General features: G+C 41.7%; 1 protein-coding gene across 30 annotated transcripts in view; it reads left to right on the top strand.

Moving 5' to 3' along the window:
• chl1b (cell adhesion molecule L1-like b) overlaps positions 1 to 17,522 on the top strand; it is a 96,835-nt gene that overhangs the window by 62,431 nt on the left and 16,882 nt on the right. For all 30 annotated transcript variants that reach the window (XM_083531557.1, XM_083531555.1, XM_083531542.1 and 27 more), the window contains 8 exons: positions 7,831 to 7,997; positions 8,770 to 8,929; positions 9,029 to 9,153; positions 9,412 to 9,513; positions 10,403 to 10,600; positions 10,922 to 10,992; positions 15,729 to 15,951; positions 16,836 to 16,951. In XM_083531557.1, coding sequence (XP_083387683.1) covers positions 7,831 to 7,997; positions 8,770 to 8,929; positions 9,029 to 9,153; positions 9,412 to 9,513; positions 10,403 to 10,600; positions 10,922 to 10,992; positions 15,729 to 15,951; positions 16,836 to 16,951 — 1,162 coding nt within the window. The remainder of the gene's footprint in view (positions 1 to 7,830; positions 7,998 to 8,769; positions 8,930 to 9,028; positions 9,154 to 9,411; positions 9,514 to 10,402; positions 10,601 to 10,921; positions 10,993 to 15,728; positions 15,952 to 16,835; positions 16,952 to 17,522) is intronic.

Raw genomic sequence — 17,522 nt, forward strand, 5'->3', positions numbered from 1 at the left:
AAAACACATTCAAGCAGTTAAAAAAACAAGCTACAGAAGGCTTTATAAGCCAGGTTAATTTGTGCCTCATGATTGGTGACAGCAGTGGTGTAAATAAGCTTATCTTTTGTACTGTGCATGTATGTACAGTATGTTGGCAGTTGGGAATACAGCAATGTTTTGGAAAATGTATAAAAATAGAGTATGCATTTACAGGTAATTATTTTACAATTTCTGGTATGCATAGTAATGAGTTTTTAGGCACTAATTATGTTGGTGGTGGCAATCTGTCAAGAATAGTATCTGTATGGTGTGTGTGTGTGTGTGTGTGTGTGTGTGTGTGTGTGTGTGTGTGTGTGTGTGTGTGTGTGTGTGTAGTTAGTCAGCAGTCACATGTAGGAGTAGATTGGAGGCACAATCTAATACAGTTGTTTTGTGTTAACGTAAATGTACCTTATGATATTATCTAATTAAATGGAGCATGAGCCAAATAATTCAGTAATTGTTATTAAACCTTTAATTAAATGTAATGAATGACATACCTTCTGCTCTGTAAGAAGTTGAAGTTGCTTTTTGGAGTTCTTAGTTGCTTATGACAATAAGGATACAAGTGACTAATTAAAAATGGAAGAATAATACAAAAAATCCCCAAGCATCGTGTGCTTGGGAGTTCGGCACACTCAAACCGTGCTCGCTAACCCCGAGTGTTGCCCGCACTGCGCTCTTTTCCCGTCAAGGGTTCGGGAGCGCCGCCTGTGAGTCGCGGCCGCGAATAAAGGGGATCCATGTCTCTCTCTGCTGCCCGCAGAGAGGGACGAAGCTGCTTCGCAAGCACAGTGCAGCTGGGGAGAGTTGATGGAGGAGGTTTCTCCTGTCCTTCCTTCACTCTTTGAATCTAACTCTCTACTGGATAACAAGGGTGAGGGAGAGGAAGATGATGAGGTCACTCATTTTTTGGAGGAAGATTTGGAGGACGACGAGGAGGATGCTATCCTTCCTCCTGATCTTCTCTCCAGACCTGGAAGTGCTACGGGCCCTTCCCCCATGCCAGGTGAGCTGGACCTTGTGGAGGTGTGTAGGAGAGCAGCCAAGAAACTTTCCATCGAATGGCCATCTCAGCAGGTGCATCAGGACGCTGAGAGGGATTTATATGATGGGAATATGGCGCACTTCCCCAGTTAAGCAGCTGATTCCTGCTGTACCGGCGTGTGTCACAGAAATGCGTCATTTTTGGGACAAGCCCTTCTCGCATAGAGTGCTCGTTAAGGGTTTCTCTAGACTGAAGGTGCACGATATGGAGGCTTTGGGGATGTACAACAACCCCCCCCCCCCCCCCCCCCCCCCGGCCCCCCCTGGAACTGTCGGTGGCTAGTCACCTACACCCAAATCAACGAGCTGCTATATCCTCCTCCTCCCCTTCTCTGCCAGGACATAAGGAAAGGCTGTCCGCCTCCCTTTTCCAGAAGATCTACTGCTCCTCGGCCCTGGCAGTTAGAGCTCTGAATGCCACCTCAATGCTCACGGCTTACCAGGCAGAGCTCATGGAGGAAATGGGGAGGCAGATTGATGCTGGGTCACCAGATTCAGCCTTGTGGGAAGAAATCTGCGTCATTGCGGTCCAGAGCTGCGGCCGCAGCATGGGCCTCGCTGTGGTAGGCGAAAGAGCGCTGTGGTTGGGGTTGACAGGCTTATCGGAGAGGGAGAAGGTGGAGTTCCTTTATGCCCCGATAGAGCCGAAAGCCCTTTTCGGGGCTGCGGTGGCGAATATGCACCAGCAATGCGACCTTCGCAAGAAGGACGGTGAAGCGTTTGAAGCATGCCTCCCAAGGAAGCCTCCTGCTCGCCCTCCCCAACCCGCACGTTCATATTTCGCCCCTACGCCCAGGGAGAGACAGCCTGGTTTCGGGGCCCCTACGCAACCCCCACCCCAGCAGTCAATGCGCGGGGAGGCTCGCCAGAAACAGCCACAGCCCAGGAACAAGACCTCTTTTGCAGCGGCGGCTGCTAGGCATCGTCCAGCGGACCCTCAGGGAGGGAAGAAAAGGCGGGCGACCTAACCTGTGGTCTGATTTTGGGTCAAAAGACAGGTTGCAGCACTCTCTGAGTTTCTGTAGCACCCCTCGACTTATCTCAGGAGTCTTGTCCTCCCCCTCCAGCGAAAATGCGTTGGGGAGCGTTTCAAAGACTGTGTTTGACGAACGAGTTTTCTTCGGTTGGAGTGTTGGCACCAGTTCCCCCAGTGCCCGGAAAGTTGCTTCTCCCCTCTCCACCTGCGGGGTTATGCAAGAGAGAGAGCAGAATGTTCCATGTTCGTTCGAAAATATTAAAGATTTGTTCTGTGCATCCAGGCAGTGGGCCGAGGGCACAGGTGTGTGTAAAAAAGGGAAAAGTGAAAAAATCCACACACACAATAAAAGAACTCGAATCAGAGTTGCAACCCCCGGCTCTGCCGCCAGATGGTGCCACCGCGGCGTCTGTATGCGAGAGCCACAGAGGTCCGCTCTCTGCTCGCGCGGAGAGTTGGCGCGCATGCGCAGTTCATCATTGGGTGTATTCCACAATATAGCGGGGATATCGCCTGCAGTTTGCCGTGAGATCACCGCTTTTCAGCGGCATGATTTGGTCGACAGCAGTGGGCGAATCTGCTCAGGTTTTGGAGGACGAAATAACCTCCTTACTGAGCAAAGGGGTAATTCGATCGGTGCCGTGAGAAGACAGCCAGCTCGGCTTTTATTCCCGGTACTTTGTCGTTCCCAAGAAAGGGGGGGGTCTCCGTCCCATTCTGGATTTACGGAACCTCAACGAACACCTCAGAAAGTACAAGTTCAAGATGCTCACATTGAAAGCTTTGTACAGTGTTATTCCTCCCAGAGACTGGTTTACGTCAGTGGATCTGAAGGACGCGTATTACCACATAAGCATTTATCCGGCACACAGGAGATTCCTACGCTTTGCCTATCAGGGCACAGCCTACGAATATTTGGCGGTTCCGTTCGGGCTAGCTCTAGCTCCGCGGATCTTTACCAAATGTGTCGAAGCTGCACTGTCTCCGTTAAGATTTGGACGATCTACTCCTCTGCTTGGTGCCCGCACAGGAAATAATATACTTGGGTCTCAGATTTAACTCGGACCTGTATCAGGCTTTTCTATCAGAAGAGCGCATCAGGCCGATTCGCAGTTGTCTCTCTCTTTTTCAGAGAGGAAGGACAGTTCCATTCAGACTCTGTTTACGCCTGCTGGGGCTGATGGCTTCGTCAGTGTCTGTCATACCGCTGGGACTGTTGCGAATGAGAGAGTTTCAGTGCTGGGTTACGGCGAAGCGCTTATGTCCGAAGCGCCACCTCAATCGCAAGGTGATGGTGACGTCACTGTGCTTACGCGCTCACCATCACTAGAGAAATCGCGATTTTCTCGAGTCTGGAACCCCGCTGGGGGCTGTTTCCCTGAGAAAAGTAGTGACGACGGAATGCGTCACTCGCAGGTTGGGGTGCGGTGTGCGAAGGCAGGATGGCGAAAGGGAAATGGTTCTCTTCGGTGCGCGCACATAAACTTTCTGGAGCTGTTAACGGTGTTTCTAGCTTTGAAACATTTCGTGCAGTTTCTTCGGAGTCACCACGTATTGGTCAGATCAGACAACACAACGGCGGTGGCGTACATAAATCGCCAGGGCGGAACGCGCTCTCCTCGACTTCACCATCTGCCGCGAGATCTCATGGTGTGGGGCATGGAGCATTTCCTGTCGCTGCGACCGACTCATGTGCCGGGAGTGCTGAATGCGGGGGCGGATCTCTTGTCTAGGGGAAATCCCCTGTACGGGGAGTGGTCTCTCCATCCTCAGGTGGTGAACCTGTTATGGGAGAGATTCGGCCGGGCCGCCGTAGATCTCTTCGCCTCGCACGAAAACACTCATTGCCCTCTGTTCTTTTCTCTGGCGAGAAACGGTGCACCTATGGGTGTGGATGCGTTAGCCCACCCGTGGCCAAACGTTCTGCTTTACGCATTTCCTCCACTGAGTCTGATCGTGCCGTCTTTACAAAGAGTAAGAGAAGGCGGTCACTCTGTCATACTAATCGCTCCGAACTGGCCAGGGAAAGTGTGGCTGACGGAGATATTCCAAAACCTGCACGATCGACCCTGGCCTCTCCCATTGCGCAGGGATCTCCTCTCACAAGCGCGCGGGAAGATTTTTCACCCGACACCGGACAGAGTGGCTCTCTGGGCCTGGCCCGTGAGAGGATGAATCTTAGTGTTGCGGGTTTGCCTCCGAGGGTGATTGAGACGATTCAGAATGCGAGAGCGGCTTCGACACGCTCTGCATATGATAGGAAATGGAATGTGTTTGAGTTATGGTGTGCTCAGAGACGTATCGTCCCTTTTCACTGTTCTGTGGCAGATGTGTTGTGCTTTTTGCAGGAACTTTTGGATAAGGGCAGGGCTTTTTTAACCGTTAAGGTTTATCTCGCCGCCGTTTCTGCATGCCACGTAGGGATTGACGGTAATACTATCGGTCATCACCCGCTCGTGTGCAGGTTTATGATGGGGGCGCGGCGCCTGGGCACGTTCTCAAAGCCGCTGGTTCTGCCATGGGACCTGTCCGTGGTCCTGAGCGCGCTCTCTCAGTCTCCCTTCGAGCCGATAGGGAGTATTGATTTAAAGCTCCTGTCGCTTAAGGTTGCTTTGTTATTGGCTCTTTCTACCGCGAAGCGGGTTAGTGAACTTCATGCTTTGTCTGTTCCTAACTCCTGTATGCGTTTTGCTTTGGGTTTCTCGCGAGTGGCTCTCAAGACTAATCCGGCTTTTGTCCCTAAGGTGAGCGAGTCAGCTTTTGCCTGCAGACAGGTGGATTTAATGGCCTTTCACCCGCCTCCTTTTTCCTCAGGGGAGGAGGAGCGGCTTCACTGTCTGTGTCCTGTCCGTGCGTTACGTCACTATGTTGATAGGACGAAGGGTTTGAGACGGAGTACTCAGCTGTTTGTTTCATGGGCTGGTTCCTGTGAGGGAAGTCCCGTTTCCCGGCAGTGCCTGTCCCATTGGCTTGTGGAGGCTATTATAATGAGTTATAATAGCGTGGGTCTTAACCCTCCGGAAGGACTGAGGGCTCATAGTACCCGAGGCTTGGCCGCTTCGTGGGCGCTTTTTAAGGGTGTTTCGATTTTTAAGGGTGTTTCGATTCAGTTCACATCTGTGCGGCAGCATGCTGGGCTTCGCCGCACACTTTTGTCCGTTTTTATAGGCTGGATGTCACGGAGCCTTCGCTGGCTCATTCCGTCCTGAGTGTGTAATACATATATGTATACATTTGTATGTGCGTATATGTATGTATGTATATATTATATGGTTTTATATATATATATATATATATATATATATATATATATATATATATATATATATATATATATATATATATATATATATTTCATGACAACGGATGATGGTAACATCGTGTATCGGTTGTTTGTCAGTTCTCTCACTTCCACTCTCTTCAGTGAGAGGGGTTATCTCTTTTTATCACATCACTGAGTTGGTTGACACCTGCTTCGGACAGCATACCTGCAATACGGGAGTTGTCTATATCCCATAGTGAGATACCGAACGAATGTTTGAAAGAGAACTTTAGGTTACTTACGTAACCCCGGTTCTCTGATAACAGGAGTGAGGTATCTTACCCCACTTCCCTCCTTGCAGTGCACGGAGAAGAGATATGTGAGAATGAGGCAGGGACCGCCGGCAGCGGTGTATATAAGGAGGCGGGACTCCCGCATCACTGTCGTGATTGGTCTGTCAGCCGACAGACGTGGTGTGATTGATGCTTCCAGGATTGGTCACGCCCGAGGCGATTCCCATAGCGAGATAACTCACTCCTGTTATCAGAGAACCGGGGTTACGTAAGTAACCTAAAGTTCTCCCACTTAAAAATCATGGAGGGGTCTGAAATTGTCATCGTAGGTGCATTCCCACTGTGAGAAACATAATCTCAAAAGAAATCCAGAAATCACAATATATGATTTTTAAATGATAAAGATGATACAGCTGCAAATAAGTATTTGAACACCTGTCTATCAGCTCGAATTCTGACCCTCAAAGACCTGTTAGTCTGCCTGTAATATGTCCACCTCCACTACATTTATTATCCTCAATTAGATGCACCTGTTTGAGGTCGTTAGATCAATCAGATCAGATCAAATTTTATTCATCACATACACATACATACAGGGTACGACATGTAGTGAAATGTTTTGTACGATGGTCCGGCTTGAGGGAATAGGATGGGGGAAAGAAAAGGAGGCAGATAAATAACTATAAGGTATAAGAAAAGCTATTAAAATAAAATAAAATAAAATATAATAAAATAAAATAAAATAAATAAATAAAAGAAAAGAAAAGAATATAAGGTATAAGGATATATAGATATATAGATATAAAAAGGATAATGTATGAGCAAATATACATATAAACAGTAAACAGTGTGTAGTGTAAGATGTAAACAAAATAAAACATCTAGCTAGTTAGCTGCATGAAGAAACCTGTCCACCCCATACAATCAGTAAGAATCCAACTACTAACATGGCCAAGACCAAAGAGCTGTCCAAAGACACTAGAGACAAAATTGTACAACTCCACAAGGCTGGAAAGGGCTACGGGGAAATTGCCAAACAGCTTGGTGAAAAAAGGTCCACTGTTGGAGCAATCATTAGAAAATGGAAGAAGCTAAACATGACTGTCAATCTTCCTCGGACTGAGGCTCCATGCAAGATCTCACCTCGTGGGGTCTCAATGATCCTAAGGAAGGTGAGAAATCAGCCCAAAACTACACGAGAGGAGCTGGTCAATGACCTGAAAAGAGCTGGGACCACCGTTTCCAAGGTTACTGTTGGTAATACACTAAGACGTCATGGTTTGAAATCATGCATGGCACGGAAGGTTCCCTGCTTAAACCAGCACATGTCCAGGCACGTCTTAAGTTTGCCAATGACCATTTGGATGATCCAGAGGAGTCATGGGAGAAAGTCATGTGGTCAGATGAGACCAAAATAGAACTTTTGGGTCATAATTCCACTAAACGTTTTTGGAGGAAGAAGAATGATGAGTACCATCCCAAGAACACCATCACTACTGTGAAGCATAGGGGTGGTAGCATCATGCTTTGGGGGTGTTTTTCTGCACATGGGACAGGGCGACTGCACTGTATTGAGAGGATGACCGGGGCCATGTATTGCGAGATTTTGGGGAACAACCTTCTTCCCTCAGTTAGAGCATTGAAGATGGGTCGAGGCTGGGTCTTCCAACATGACAATGACCCGAAGCACACAGCCAGGATAACCAAGGAGTGGCATATCAAGGTTCTGGCATGGCCTAGCCAGTCTCCAGACCTAAACCCAATAGAGAATCTTTGGAGGGAGCTCAAACTCAGTGTTTCTTAGCGACAGGCCAGAAACCTGACTGATCTAGAGAAGATCTGTGTGGGGGAGTGGGCCAAAATCCCTCCTGCAGTGTGTGTGCAATCCTGTTGAAAAACTACAGGAAACGTTTGACCTCTGTAATTGCAAACAAAAGCTACTGTACCAAATATTAACATTGACTTTTTCAGGTGTTCAAATACTTATTTGCAGCTGTATCATACAAATAAATAGTTAAAAAATCATACATTGTGTTTTCTGGATTTTTTTTTTTTAGATTATGTCTCTCACAGTGGACATGCACCTACGACAATTTCAGACCCCTCCATGATTTCTAAGTGGGAGAACTTGCAAAATAGCAGGGTGTTCAAATACTTATTTTCTTCACTGTATATTATTTTTATCATTTACACAGAAATTGATCTTATTTATTTGTTTATGTGTTTTTCAGGAGTAAGGATGACAGTGCTAATGCCATAGAGGGAGAGAGGTTTACCACACATGCAAATGGTTCCCTAGAGATCCACAATGTGACGGGGGAGGATGACGGCGAGTACACATGTGTCACTGAAAACTCTGAGGGCAAATTGGCCATAACTGCAATATTGGAGGTTAAAGGTGAGAGTGAAGTTATGTTTTTATATATATATATATATATATATATATATATATATATATATATATATATATATATATATATATATATATATATATATATATATATTTTTTTTTTTTTTTTTTTTTTTTATTGCAAACGGATAATTAGTTAAATCAAGTCTCTTTCATTATGGAGAGGGCTATTATCTAGCACAGGAAATTAAACTTAGATTGGGACTTCTGATTATAGAGTATAGAGTATAGAGTAAGAAAGGAATGGTTAATTTTATTGCTAAACGCAGTTTATAAGGCATTGTTCAGTAGACAGGGTTTTTCTCCCCCACCATGTTAGTGTTGTATAAAATTACTTTTTACTGTAGATACATTTCTGAGCCGTGTAGTTCTGGTCGGTTGCACCATAGCATGTCAGACAGTCTTGTTCAAAAAACCTCAGGTGATTTAAATTATTTTTTTTTTTCATTATTATTCTGGTAGAAAAAAAGTAAATTGAAGTTTTGCCTGACTGGCAGGAAATCATATAGTCTAATAATATTGTGTGATAATGTAGTCTGTCTGCAACTGACAAAAGAATCAATGCCATAATGGCTGTTTTAAAGGGTTTGATTTAAATTAATTCAACTACATCTACTAATTAAATTGAATGACATTATATGGACGAGCAAAGAGAAAGTAATCATACAGTGGTCAAAGTTTAGTCAATAAATAAACTGAATTTAAATTATCCAAAACTGCAAAACAAAATAAAAAATGCTTTTTTTTTTCACTTTTTCAGTTCCCACTATGATAGTGAATGCTCCTCAGGATCAGCGTGTTCTGATAGGCACCACAGTTCAGTTCACATGTCAGGCTGAAGTAGACCCATCCTTCAATGAGGATTTTGAAATGATATGGGAAAAAGACGGCGTCCCTCTCAACAACAGTGAAAGCACTGGGTAAAAAGCTTGAGAGCTGCACTTCTTGATCAGTGTGGTGATTGATTGCCCTGGCAGTCGTCCTGTTGAATGCTTTGGTCTTCTTTTTTTTTTTGACAGCTATTTTGTTGATGAAAAGATGCTGCAAATTGCTGATGTAAGCTTCGGTGATCAGGGTGTGTACGTGTGTGTAGCCAGAAGTCCAGTGGATCAGGACAGGGCCATGGCATTGCTTACAGTACTGGGTAAGTGAGAAGAGTCAAAAGAGAGCCGCTCTGCATGTGCATCTTCCAGTAACAGGCTTAAGATACATGCAATGTGTTTTGTGTATGTGTGTGTGTGTGTGTGTGTGTGTGTGTGTGTGTGTGTGTGTGTGTGCGTGCGCGTGCGCGTGCCAATATAGTTTCATAATCAATTAACAATTCAGTTCAATGCTAACTAAAAAACAGACCAACAAAATTAGTCAAATCAGTCAAATCAAAGTTTTTTTACTTTTCTGTCAGATGTACCAGATGCCCCACAAGGTGTTGTGCTTGCTGAGCACAAAAACAGAACAGTAAAACTTAAATGGATCCCGGGAGATGACCATAACAGCACTACTACAGGTAAAAGTAGCCTGCAATTAACCTGCAATTGTGTATAACTATGCAGACACAGTACACACAACATGGATCTATATCCGGTTCAACCACACGTGTTGACTACTTTAGAATTTAGATTTTTAGGACATGTTCATGTACATATTTTTAATCAGTTTAAGACGGTTACAAAAGCTATATTCTGAGCTCTGGATTTCCCTCAACCCTAACAGGAGATCAGTAAAAAAAAAAAAAAACATATATTTTATTTTTAAACTTACTAAAACTACAATAGATTTCTATTCTACATAGGAATATACACTATATGGACAAAAGTATTGTGACACCTGACTTTTCTAGTTCAAGTCACAAAGATTTTTTTTTACCTGTTCCAACACTTCAGTGTCCCAGTGCACAAAGCCAGCTCCATGAAGATATGGTTTACATTAGATATTGAGTGGCCGCCATAGAGCTCTGACCTCAACGCTATTGAAAATATATTTCAGCCTTTTTGTGGCTGAATTAGAACACAGATCTCCACAACAACACTTAAAAATGTTTCCAGGAAACTGGAGATTATTATAACAGCAAATGTGAACTAAATGTGACAAACAAATTGCAAGTTCAGGTGTCAACAACCTTTGCCTTATAGTATATGAACAGGTTTTTTTTGGACTTTATTAAAAACAAATTACATTACATTACATTACATTACATTTATTGAAAAGAAATTTCCCCACTGTGGGATGAATAAAGGTTTATCTTATATTATTTAATTTTAAAACTCAAATAAGGCAGTCTATGCAGGATATTTAAATGCCCCCTAAAGCAATGTGCAATGTGTACAGAGCTTCATCATTCTTGTGCAAAATTCTACAGATTTCTGCAGAACTTCTATTTTTACTTTCCAATCCAGAGTTTATTATCGAATATGAAGAAAGCCAGTGGGAGCCAGGCCGGTGGAAAGAGCTGATTCGAGTGCCTGGAAATCACCACTCAGCTCTGCTGAAGCTCCACGGCCACATAGACTACAGCTTCCGCGTCTCAGCAGTGAACGAGGTGGGGAAAGGACGACCCAGTAGAGCCAGTGACAGATACAAAACCCTAGCCTCAGGTTTGCATTATCTCCCTTTTTTTTCTCCCGTTATCAATAATGAATTATTAAAAAAAATACAAAGCCCATTGCATTCCTCTCACATACAATTTAAACACATTGCTCTCAAATTCATGGAACTTTCAAATATTCAGATCACTGAGATAATTGATTTCCCCTATTTGTTAAACCTCTGCTCCTTTTGGACACATTTCATGGGCCATCGTTCTTTTTCTGTTCCCCTATCTCACTGTATTTTTCTCTCTCTCTCTCTCTCTCTTTCTTTCTTCCGCACCACAAATTTCGCTGCCAATAAAATCCATATTTCTGCTCTTTCAAAAGCACCTGACAAGAACCCTGAAAACATCAAGATAGAAGCTCATTTGCCACACGAAATGAATATCAACTGGAAGGTAGGAGGCCAGGTGTTTTGCTATGAAATTCTTTTAAGGGTTACTACATTTCAAAGTGCTGAAGCACTGTTCTATTCCCTGGGAATAGAAAGATATAACAAGCAAATGTTATCAGTGGCTCCTATTATCCATTTCATTCAGTTTCCCCCAATGAAAAAAGGGTTTACATAGATTTCTTTTTTTACTTTTTTATCATTTTTACAGTAGCAAACAAAGGCCTTTGTGATATAAATCCATCTGTATAGAATTCTCATCCAAGTAAGCAGGGAAGTAAGTCTTTCATTAAAAAGTATAAGGAGCTGGCAGGATTGTGTAGTATATTCTTCTTAAAAAAAAAAAAAGGTGATTATCTCCTATTCAATGGGTTATTACTTGGCTTCCTGGCTATAGCAAAGCTGGAATTATGTGCTTCTCTTATTATTAATGGCATGCTTTTATAGATAATTCTGTCTCATTCAGTCTTCTGCTGCCAACCCATTGTTAGAAGTGTCAAAGATTCTCGTCACATTTTAACAAAGAGCCAACAGTGAAGTTATTTGATGTCTATAATACAAGAAACCTAGACTACAAAAAAAACCTTGAAACCTAGACTACAGTCTATAAAGGTGAACTTGCTACAGAGAGTTCTTACTGTTATAGCCAAATGTTATCTAGATAATATCAATAATATCACTGCTTTGATGTGCCCTTTCGACCCTTTCTTCCTATATAAATGAGTGAGCTTACTGACCTTCATGACAATTATGTGTGTCTGGTCTATGTAGGTTTTTTTCTTACATAAACGCACAGCGCGGGTTTTTCTAGATGCTCTCTTAGATAAACATGTCTTCAAGGGTTTCTAACCTATTGATTCTTGCTGTTTGTGTACATTTTCTGCTAGATGAGGCTTTCACAAGAGCAAGTAGAAAAATGATTAGACTGAACAATCCATCATCCCTCAGTGTATTGGCTAGACAGTTTTTTGCACCTATCTAACTAATACTTTAATACTATGATAATCAAAACTTTAAATTTCTCAGAATTTTTTTTAAATGATTTATATTTTCATTTTTATATTCTTTGTATTGTTGCATAAATATATTGAATTCAAACAGTCCAAATGACCACTATGACCATTATAGAATTATGACAATATACTGAATTACAGTTAATCAATTTAAGTGAATTTATAATCATTAGATTTTGTCATCTGTTTCAAATGCAATTTCCGAAATAGCATATATAATAATATAAGATATAAGAATTATAAGCTAATATTCAATATATTAATCTTATTGATAGGTTATGGGGTGTTTCATATTATGTATTATTATCAAAATATGTGTCAAAACAAATAGACAATAAAGAGACAAAAAAATAAATTACCAACATAATTACTTGAATATCAATTAATAAAAAATATGTTTAGATTGTATTATTTTTTTTTACTTAGTTGTATGACAAACTGTATTTTTTTTTTTCTATAATAGGTTTATTCAAATACTTTTAGTATTACTTATACACACCGATCAGGCATAACATTGTGACCACCTGCCTAATATTGTGTTGGTTCCGCTTTTACCAAAACAGCCCTGATCTGTTAGGTTTAGACATTAGTATTAACTTCTTCAGCAGTTTGAGCTACAGGAACTCGTCTGTTGGTTCGGACCACATGGGCCAGCCTTTGCTCTCAACATACATCAACGAGCCACATACATCAACAAGCCTTGGCTGACCATGACCCTGTCGCTGATTCACCACTGTTCTTTCTCAAACCACTTTTGGTAGATACTGACCACTGCAGCCTGGGAACACCCTGCTGCAGTTTTGGAGATGCTCTGACCCAGTCATCTATCCATCACAATTAGGCTCTTGTCAAACTCAAAGGCCGAATTGGGCAAGCTCAAATCCTTGCCCCTTTTTCCTGATTCTAACACATCAACTTAAAGGACAAAATGTTAATTTGCTGCCTATATCACACCCACTAGCAGGTGCTATGATGAACAGATAATCATTGTTATTCACTTCACCAGTCATACTGTTATAATGTCATTTCATAATGTTATGCCTCTCTCTCTCTCTCTCTCTCTCTCTCTCTCTCTCTCTCTCTCTCTCTCTCTCTCTATATATATATATATATATATATATATATATATATATATATATATATATATATATATATATACATACTAGCTGAAAGTACCCGTGCTTCGCTACGGAAGGCAGAACGCTAAGCAATATGGCAATAAGCAGTAAGCACTGAGCAGGACTGGATGATCAGAGATCAGAACGTAACGTCAACAAATAACGTACTACCCCTTTGTAGTACCGATACAGGGCGAACTACTTTGAAAATAATTTTTATCGTGCATCTAACATCTAATAAGAAACAATGTACTAAGTTTCATTAGGATCCGTAATGTTATTTCGAAGAATTTACAATGCGTGAGAAATCGCGTTTTTCGCGAGTTAGCCGCGAGACAGGCCGAATTTTCCAAAACCCTTTCTAAGTGAGCACCTAAGACCCAAGAGAAAGGTATGTTCCAAATGTCATTGCAATCCGTTCAGTGATTTTTGAGATTTCATGATGAGTGAGTGAGTCAGTCAGTGGTATTTGAGCTTTATATATATATATATATATATACAGTGAGGAAAATAAGTATTTGAACACCCTGCTATTTTGCAAGTTCTCCCACTTAGAAATCATGGAGGGGTCTGAAATTGTCATCGTAGGTGCATGTCCACTGTGAGAGACATAATCTAAAAATAAAAATCCAGAAATCACAATGTATGATTTATTAACTATTTATTTGTATGATACAACTGCAAATAAGTATTTGAACACCTGTTTATCAGCTAGAATTCTTACCCTCAAAGACCTGTTAGTCTGCCTTTAAAATGTCCACCTCCACTACATTTATTATCCAAAATTAGATGCACCTGTTTGAGGTCGTTCGCTGCATAAAGACACCTGTCCACCCCATACAATCAGTAAGAATCCAACTACTAACATGGCCAAGACCAAAGAGCTGTCCAAAAACACTAGAGACAAAATTGTACACTTCCACAAGGCTGGAAAGGGCTACGGGGAAATTGCCAAGCAGCTTGGTGAAAAAAGGTCCACTGTTGGAGCAATCATGGAAAATGGAAGAAGCTAAACATGACTGTCAATCTCTCTCGGACTGGGGCTCCATGCAAGATCTCACCTCGTGGGGTCTCAATGATCCTAAGGAAGGTGAGAAATCAGCCCAGAACTACACGGGAGGAGCTGGTCAATGACCTGAAAAGAGCTGGGACCACCGTTTCCAAGGTTACTGTTGGTAATACACTAAGACGTCATGGTTTGAAATCATGCATGGCACGGAAGGTTCCCCTGCTTAAACCAGCACATGTCCAGGCACATCTTAAGTTTGCCAATGACCATTTGGATGATCCAGAGAAGTCATGGGAGAAAGTCATGTGGTCAGATGAGACCAAAATAGAACTTTTGGGTCATAATTCCACTAAACGTGTTTGGAGGAAGAAGAATGATGAGTACCATCCCAAGAACACCATCCCTACTGTGAAGCATGGGGGTGGTAGCATCATGCTTTGGGGGTGTTTTTCTGCACATGGGACAGGGCGACTGCACTGTATTAAGGAGAGGATGACCGGGGCCATGTATTGCGAGATTTTGGGGAACAACCTCCTTCCCTTAGTTAGAGCATTGAAGATGGGTTGAGGCTGTGTCTTCCAACATGACAATGACCCGAAGCACACAGCCAGGATAACCAAGGAGTGGCTCTGTAAGAAGCATATCAAGGTTCTGGCATGGCCTAGCCAATCTCCAGACCTAAACCCAATAGAGAATCTTTGGAGGGAGCTCAAACTCCGTGTTTCTCAGCGACAGGTCAGAAACCTGACTGATCTAGAGAAGATCTGTGTGGAGGAGTGGGCCAAAATCCCTCCTGCAGTGTGTGCAAACCTGCTGAAAAACTACAGGAAACGTTTGACCTCTGTAATTGCAAACAAAGGCTACTGTACCAAATATTAACATTGACTTTCTCAGGTGTTCAAATACTTTTTTTGCAGCTGTATCATACAAATAAATAGCTAAAAAATCATACATTGTGATTTCTGGATTTTTTTTTTTAGATTATGTCTCTCACAGTGGACATGCACCTACGATGACAATTTCAGACCCCTCCATGATTTCTAAGTGGGAGAACTTGCAAAATAGCAGGGTGTTCAAATACTTATTTTCCTCACTGTATATATATATATATATATATATATATATATATATATATATATATATATATATATATATATATATATATATATATATACACACAGTACAGAGTGATAAGCCACAGTGACACTGCACTAACTTTAGTTCCTTTTTTATTCCCTTGAATTGTTGTGTATATTTTTAAGTTTGATAATAAAAATAAAAAAAATTAACTAAACGAACTTATGGTCCACCACTTAACACGTTCCTGAGGGAGCCATGTTCCACCCGTAAACAGGATTGCATTATACATATATAAATTGTGGACCTGTCTATGTTTTAGATTCTGCTTTGAGAACCATAAACCAAAAAATCTGAATCATACTTTTATAGATTTATTTGCCAGGTTTATCACTTTCTATGGAATTTGATTTGTCATTTGCTCACACTGACAGACATAAAAAGATTGCTTTATCTTGCAAAAGATTAAACTCACTTCGCATAATGGAAAAAATAATAATACGCAGCTTTCTCTATCGTTTTCTAGCCCTTGTCCCCTATGGAACACAACGGGCCTGGTTTGGAGTACAAAGTGAGCTACCGGCGACAGGATGTGGAAGAGGAGTGGCAAGAGCACATGGTGAAGAGGCACTCATTCGTGGTGAAGAACACGCCAACATTTGTTCCGTACGAAGTCAAGATCCAAGCCAAGAACCATGTTGGCTGGGCTCCTGAACCTGGAACCATAGTTGCCTATTCAGGAGAAGACTGTAATTACAAAGCACTTATTATTATACACATCGGCAAAAACTCAAACAAGCTGTTAGCATTTAGCCTGCAAAAACATTTTGTATGCTTTACAAAATAGAAACAGTTTATAAACGAGTGTCGAACTCTATCTTTCTTGTTCTAATAGAAAGCACTTTGTCAACAGTATCCTCACACTGACCAAAGAATGTGTCAGGAATATCAACAAGTAGAGTAATCTGCTGATAAAATACAGTCTCCGGTTTACATAATCGCCTGCTCTGCCTTATTTTCGATATTAAATACTACACAGGGTATGATTGCCCATGTCAAGGTTTTGTAGTCTTTAGAGGACTGACAAATGAAATGCTCTCATGGCTTTGAGCTATCTGTGTTTTCAGCTCAGATTATTCATCTTGTTTTCAGATTTTTTTTTAATGTTTACCTCCTAATGATAGCTCGCAAGTTTATTTTTTCTTCTCTATCTGGCATTCTATCACCCTGCCCCTTAGTGTGTGTTTGCTAAATTTGTTTTGTTGTTGCATTGCAACTCAAAAGGCTGTGTTAAAGTAGTGAAATAGACTCCTTAGGCTTTAAATAGTAAATAGCATTTTACTGTATAGAGAAAGCTATTTTCAATCTTTAGAAAATGGAGTGTAGTTATGCCTGTTGGGAAAAAAATATGATTCATGACTCCATACAAATATCTATTAATGGCACTGCCACCTATCCCATTTTGAAAATTATGCCATGCTTTTATGACCGTCTATATGGTATATCTGCAGCTGGAGCATTTTCAGTCATTATCATGACACTGAATGGGCTAATGTAGGGTTGAAATACTTATATAGGGCTTTTATTGTTATTGTGTGTGTGTGTGTGTGTGTGTGTGTGTGTGTCTCTACAGTCCCATCAGCAGCACCAGAGAATGTAGCGGTGGAGGCGATGAACAACACAGTGGTGAAGGTCAGCTGGAACCGCCTTCACAAGGACAAATTGCATGGACATCTGGGAGGCTACACGGTAATCGCTCACCCATGGCCTTTCTGATTTTTAGTCCTCACTTAAAGGCCCACTATACTTTGTGCGACCCTGGGTTGCATCTTCTATCATGACAACTGGCTCTTCCAAAACCTTATTTAGTGTACATTCACAGCTACAGTCTCACACCTAAAACTCAATGGAATAGTTTGTCTTTTTTATCTTGTATTCATCATTAGTTTATCCTTCATACTGTTCTATCCTTTAAGGGCAGTGTGAGGAGATAGTTCTTGTCAGACAGTTGAATGGCAATAAATATAGATTAATATAACATAAAAAACATAAATGTTGCATTTTAATTCTATTATATACAATAACTAACCTCTTTAGTAGAAACAGCATGAAACCTGGTCATATGGTTTGAGCACTGCAGCTTTTTGCACTCTTTACAGTCTCTAGAATGGTGCAGAAACCCACTGATCAGTTTTTTTAAGCAGGACACCTTTTTAGTGAGAGATGCCAGAGACTGGTTTAAGGTGACTGGAAGTCTAAAGCAACTCAAACAATTGCTTTTTACAATCGTGGTGAGCAGAAAACGACATTAGAATGCAAA

This window comes from Silurus aristotelis (genome assembly GCF_946808225.1).
Source record: "Silurus aristotelis genome assembly, chromosome: 2".
Classification (NCBI taxonomy): Eukaryota; Metazoa; Chordata; class Actinopteri; order Siluriformes; family Siluridae; genus Silurus; species Silurus aristotelis.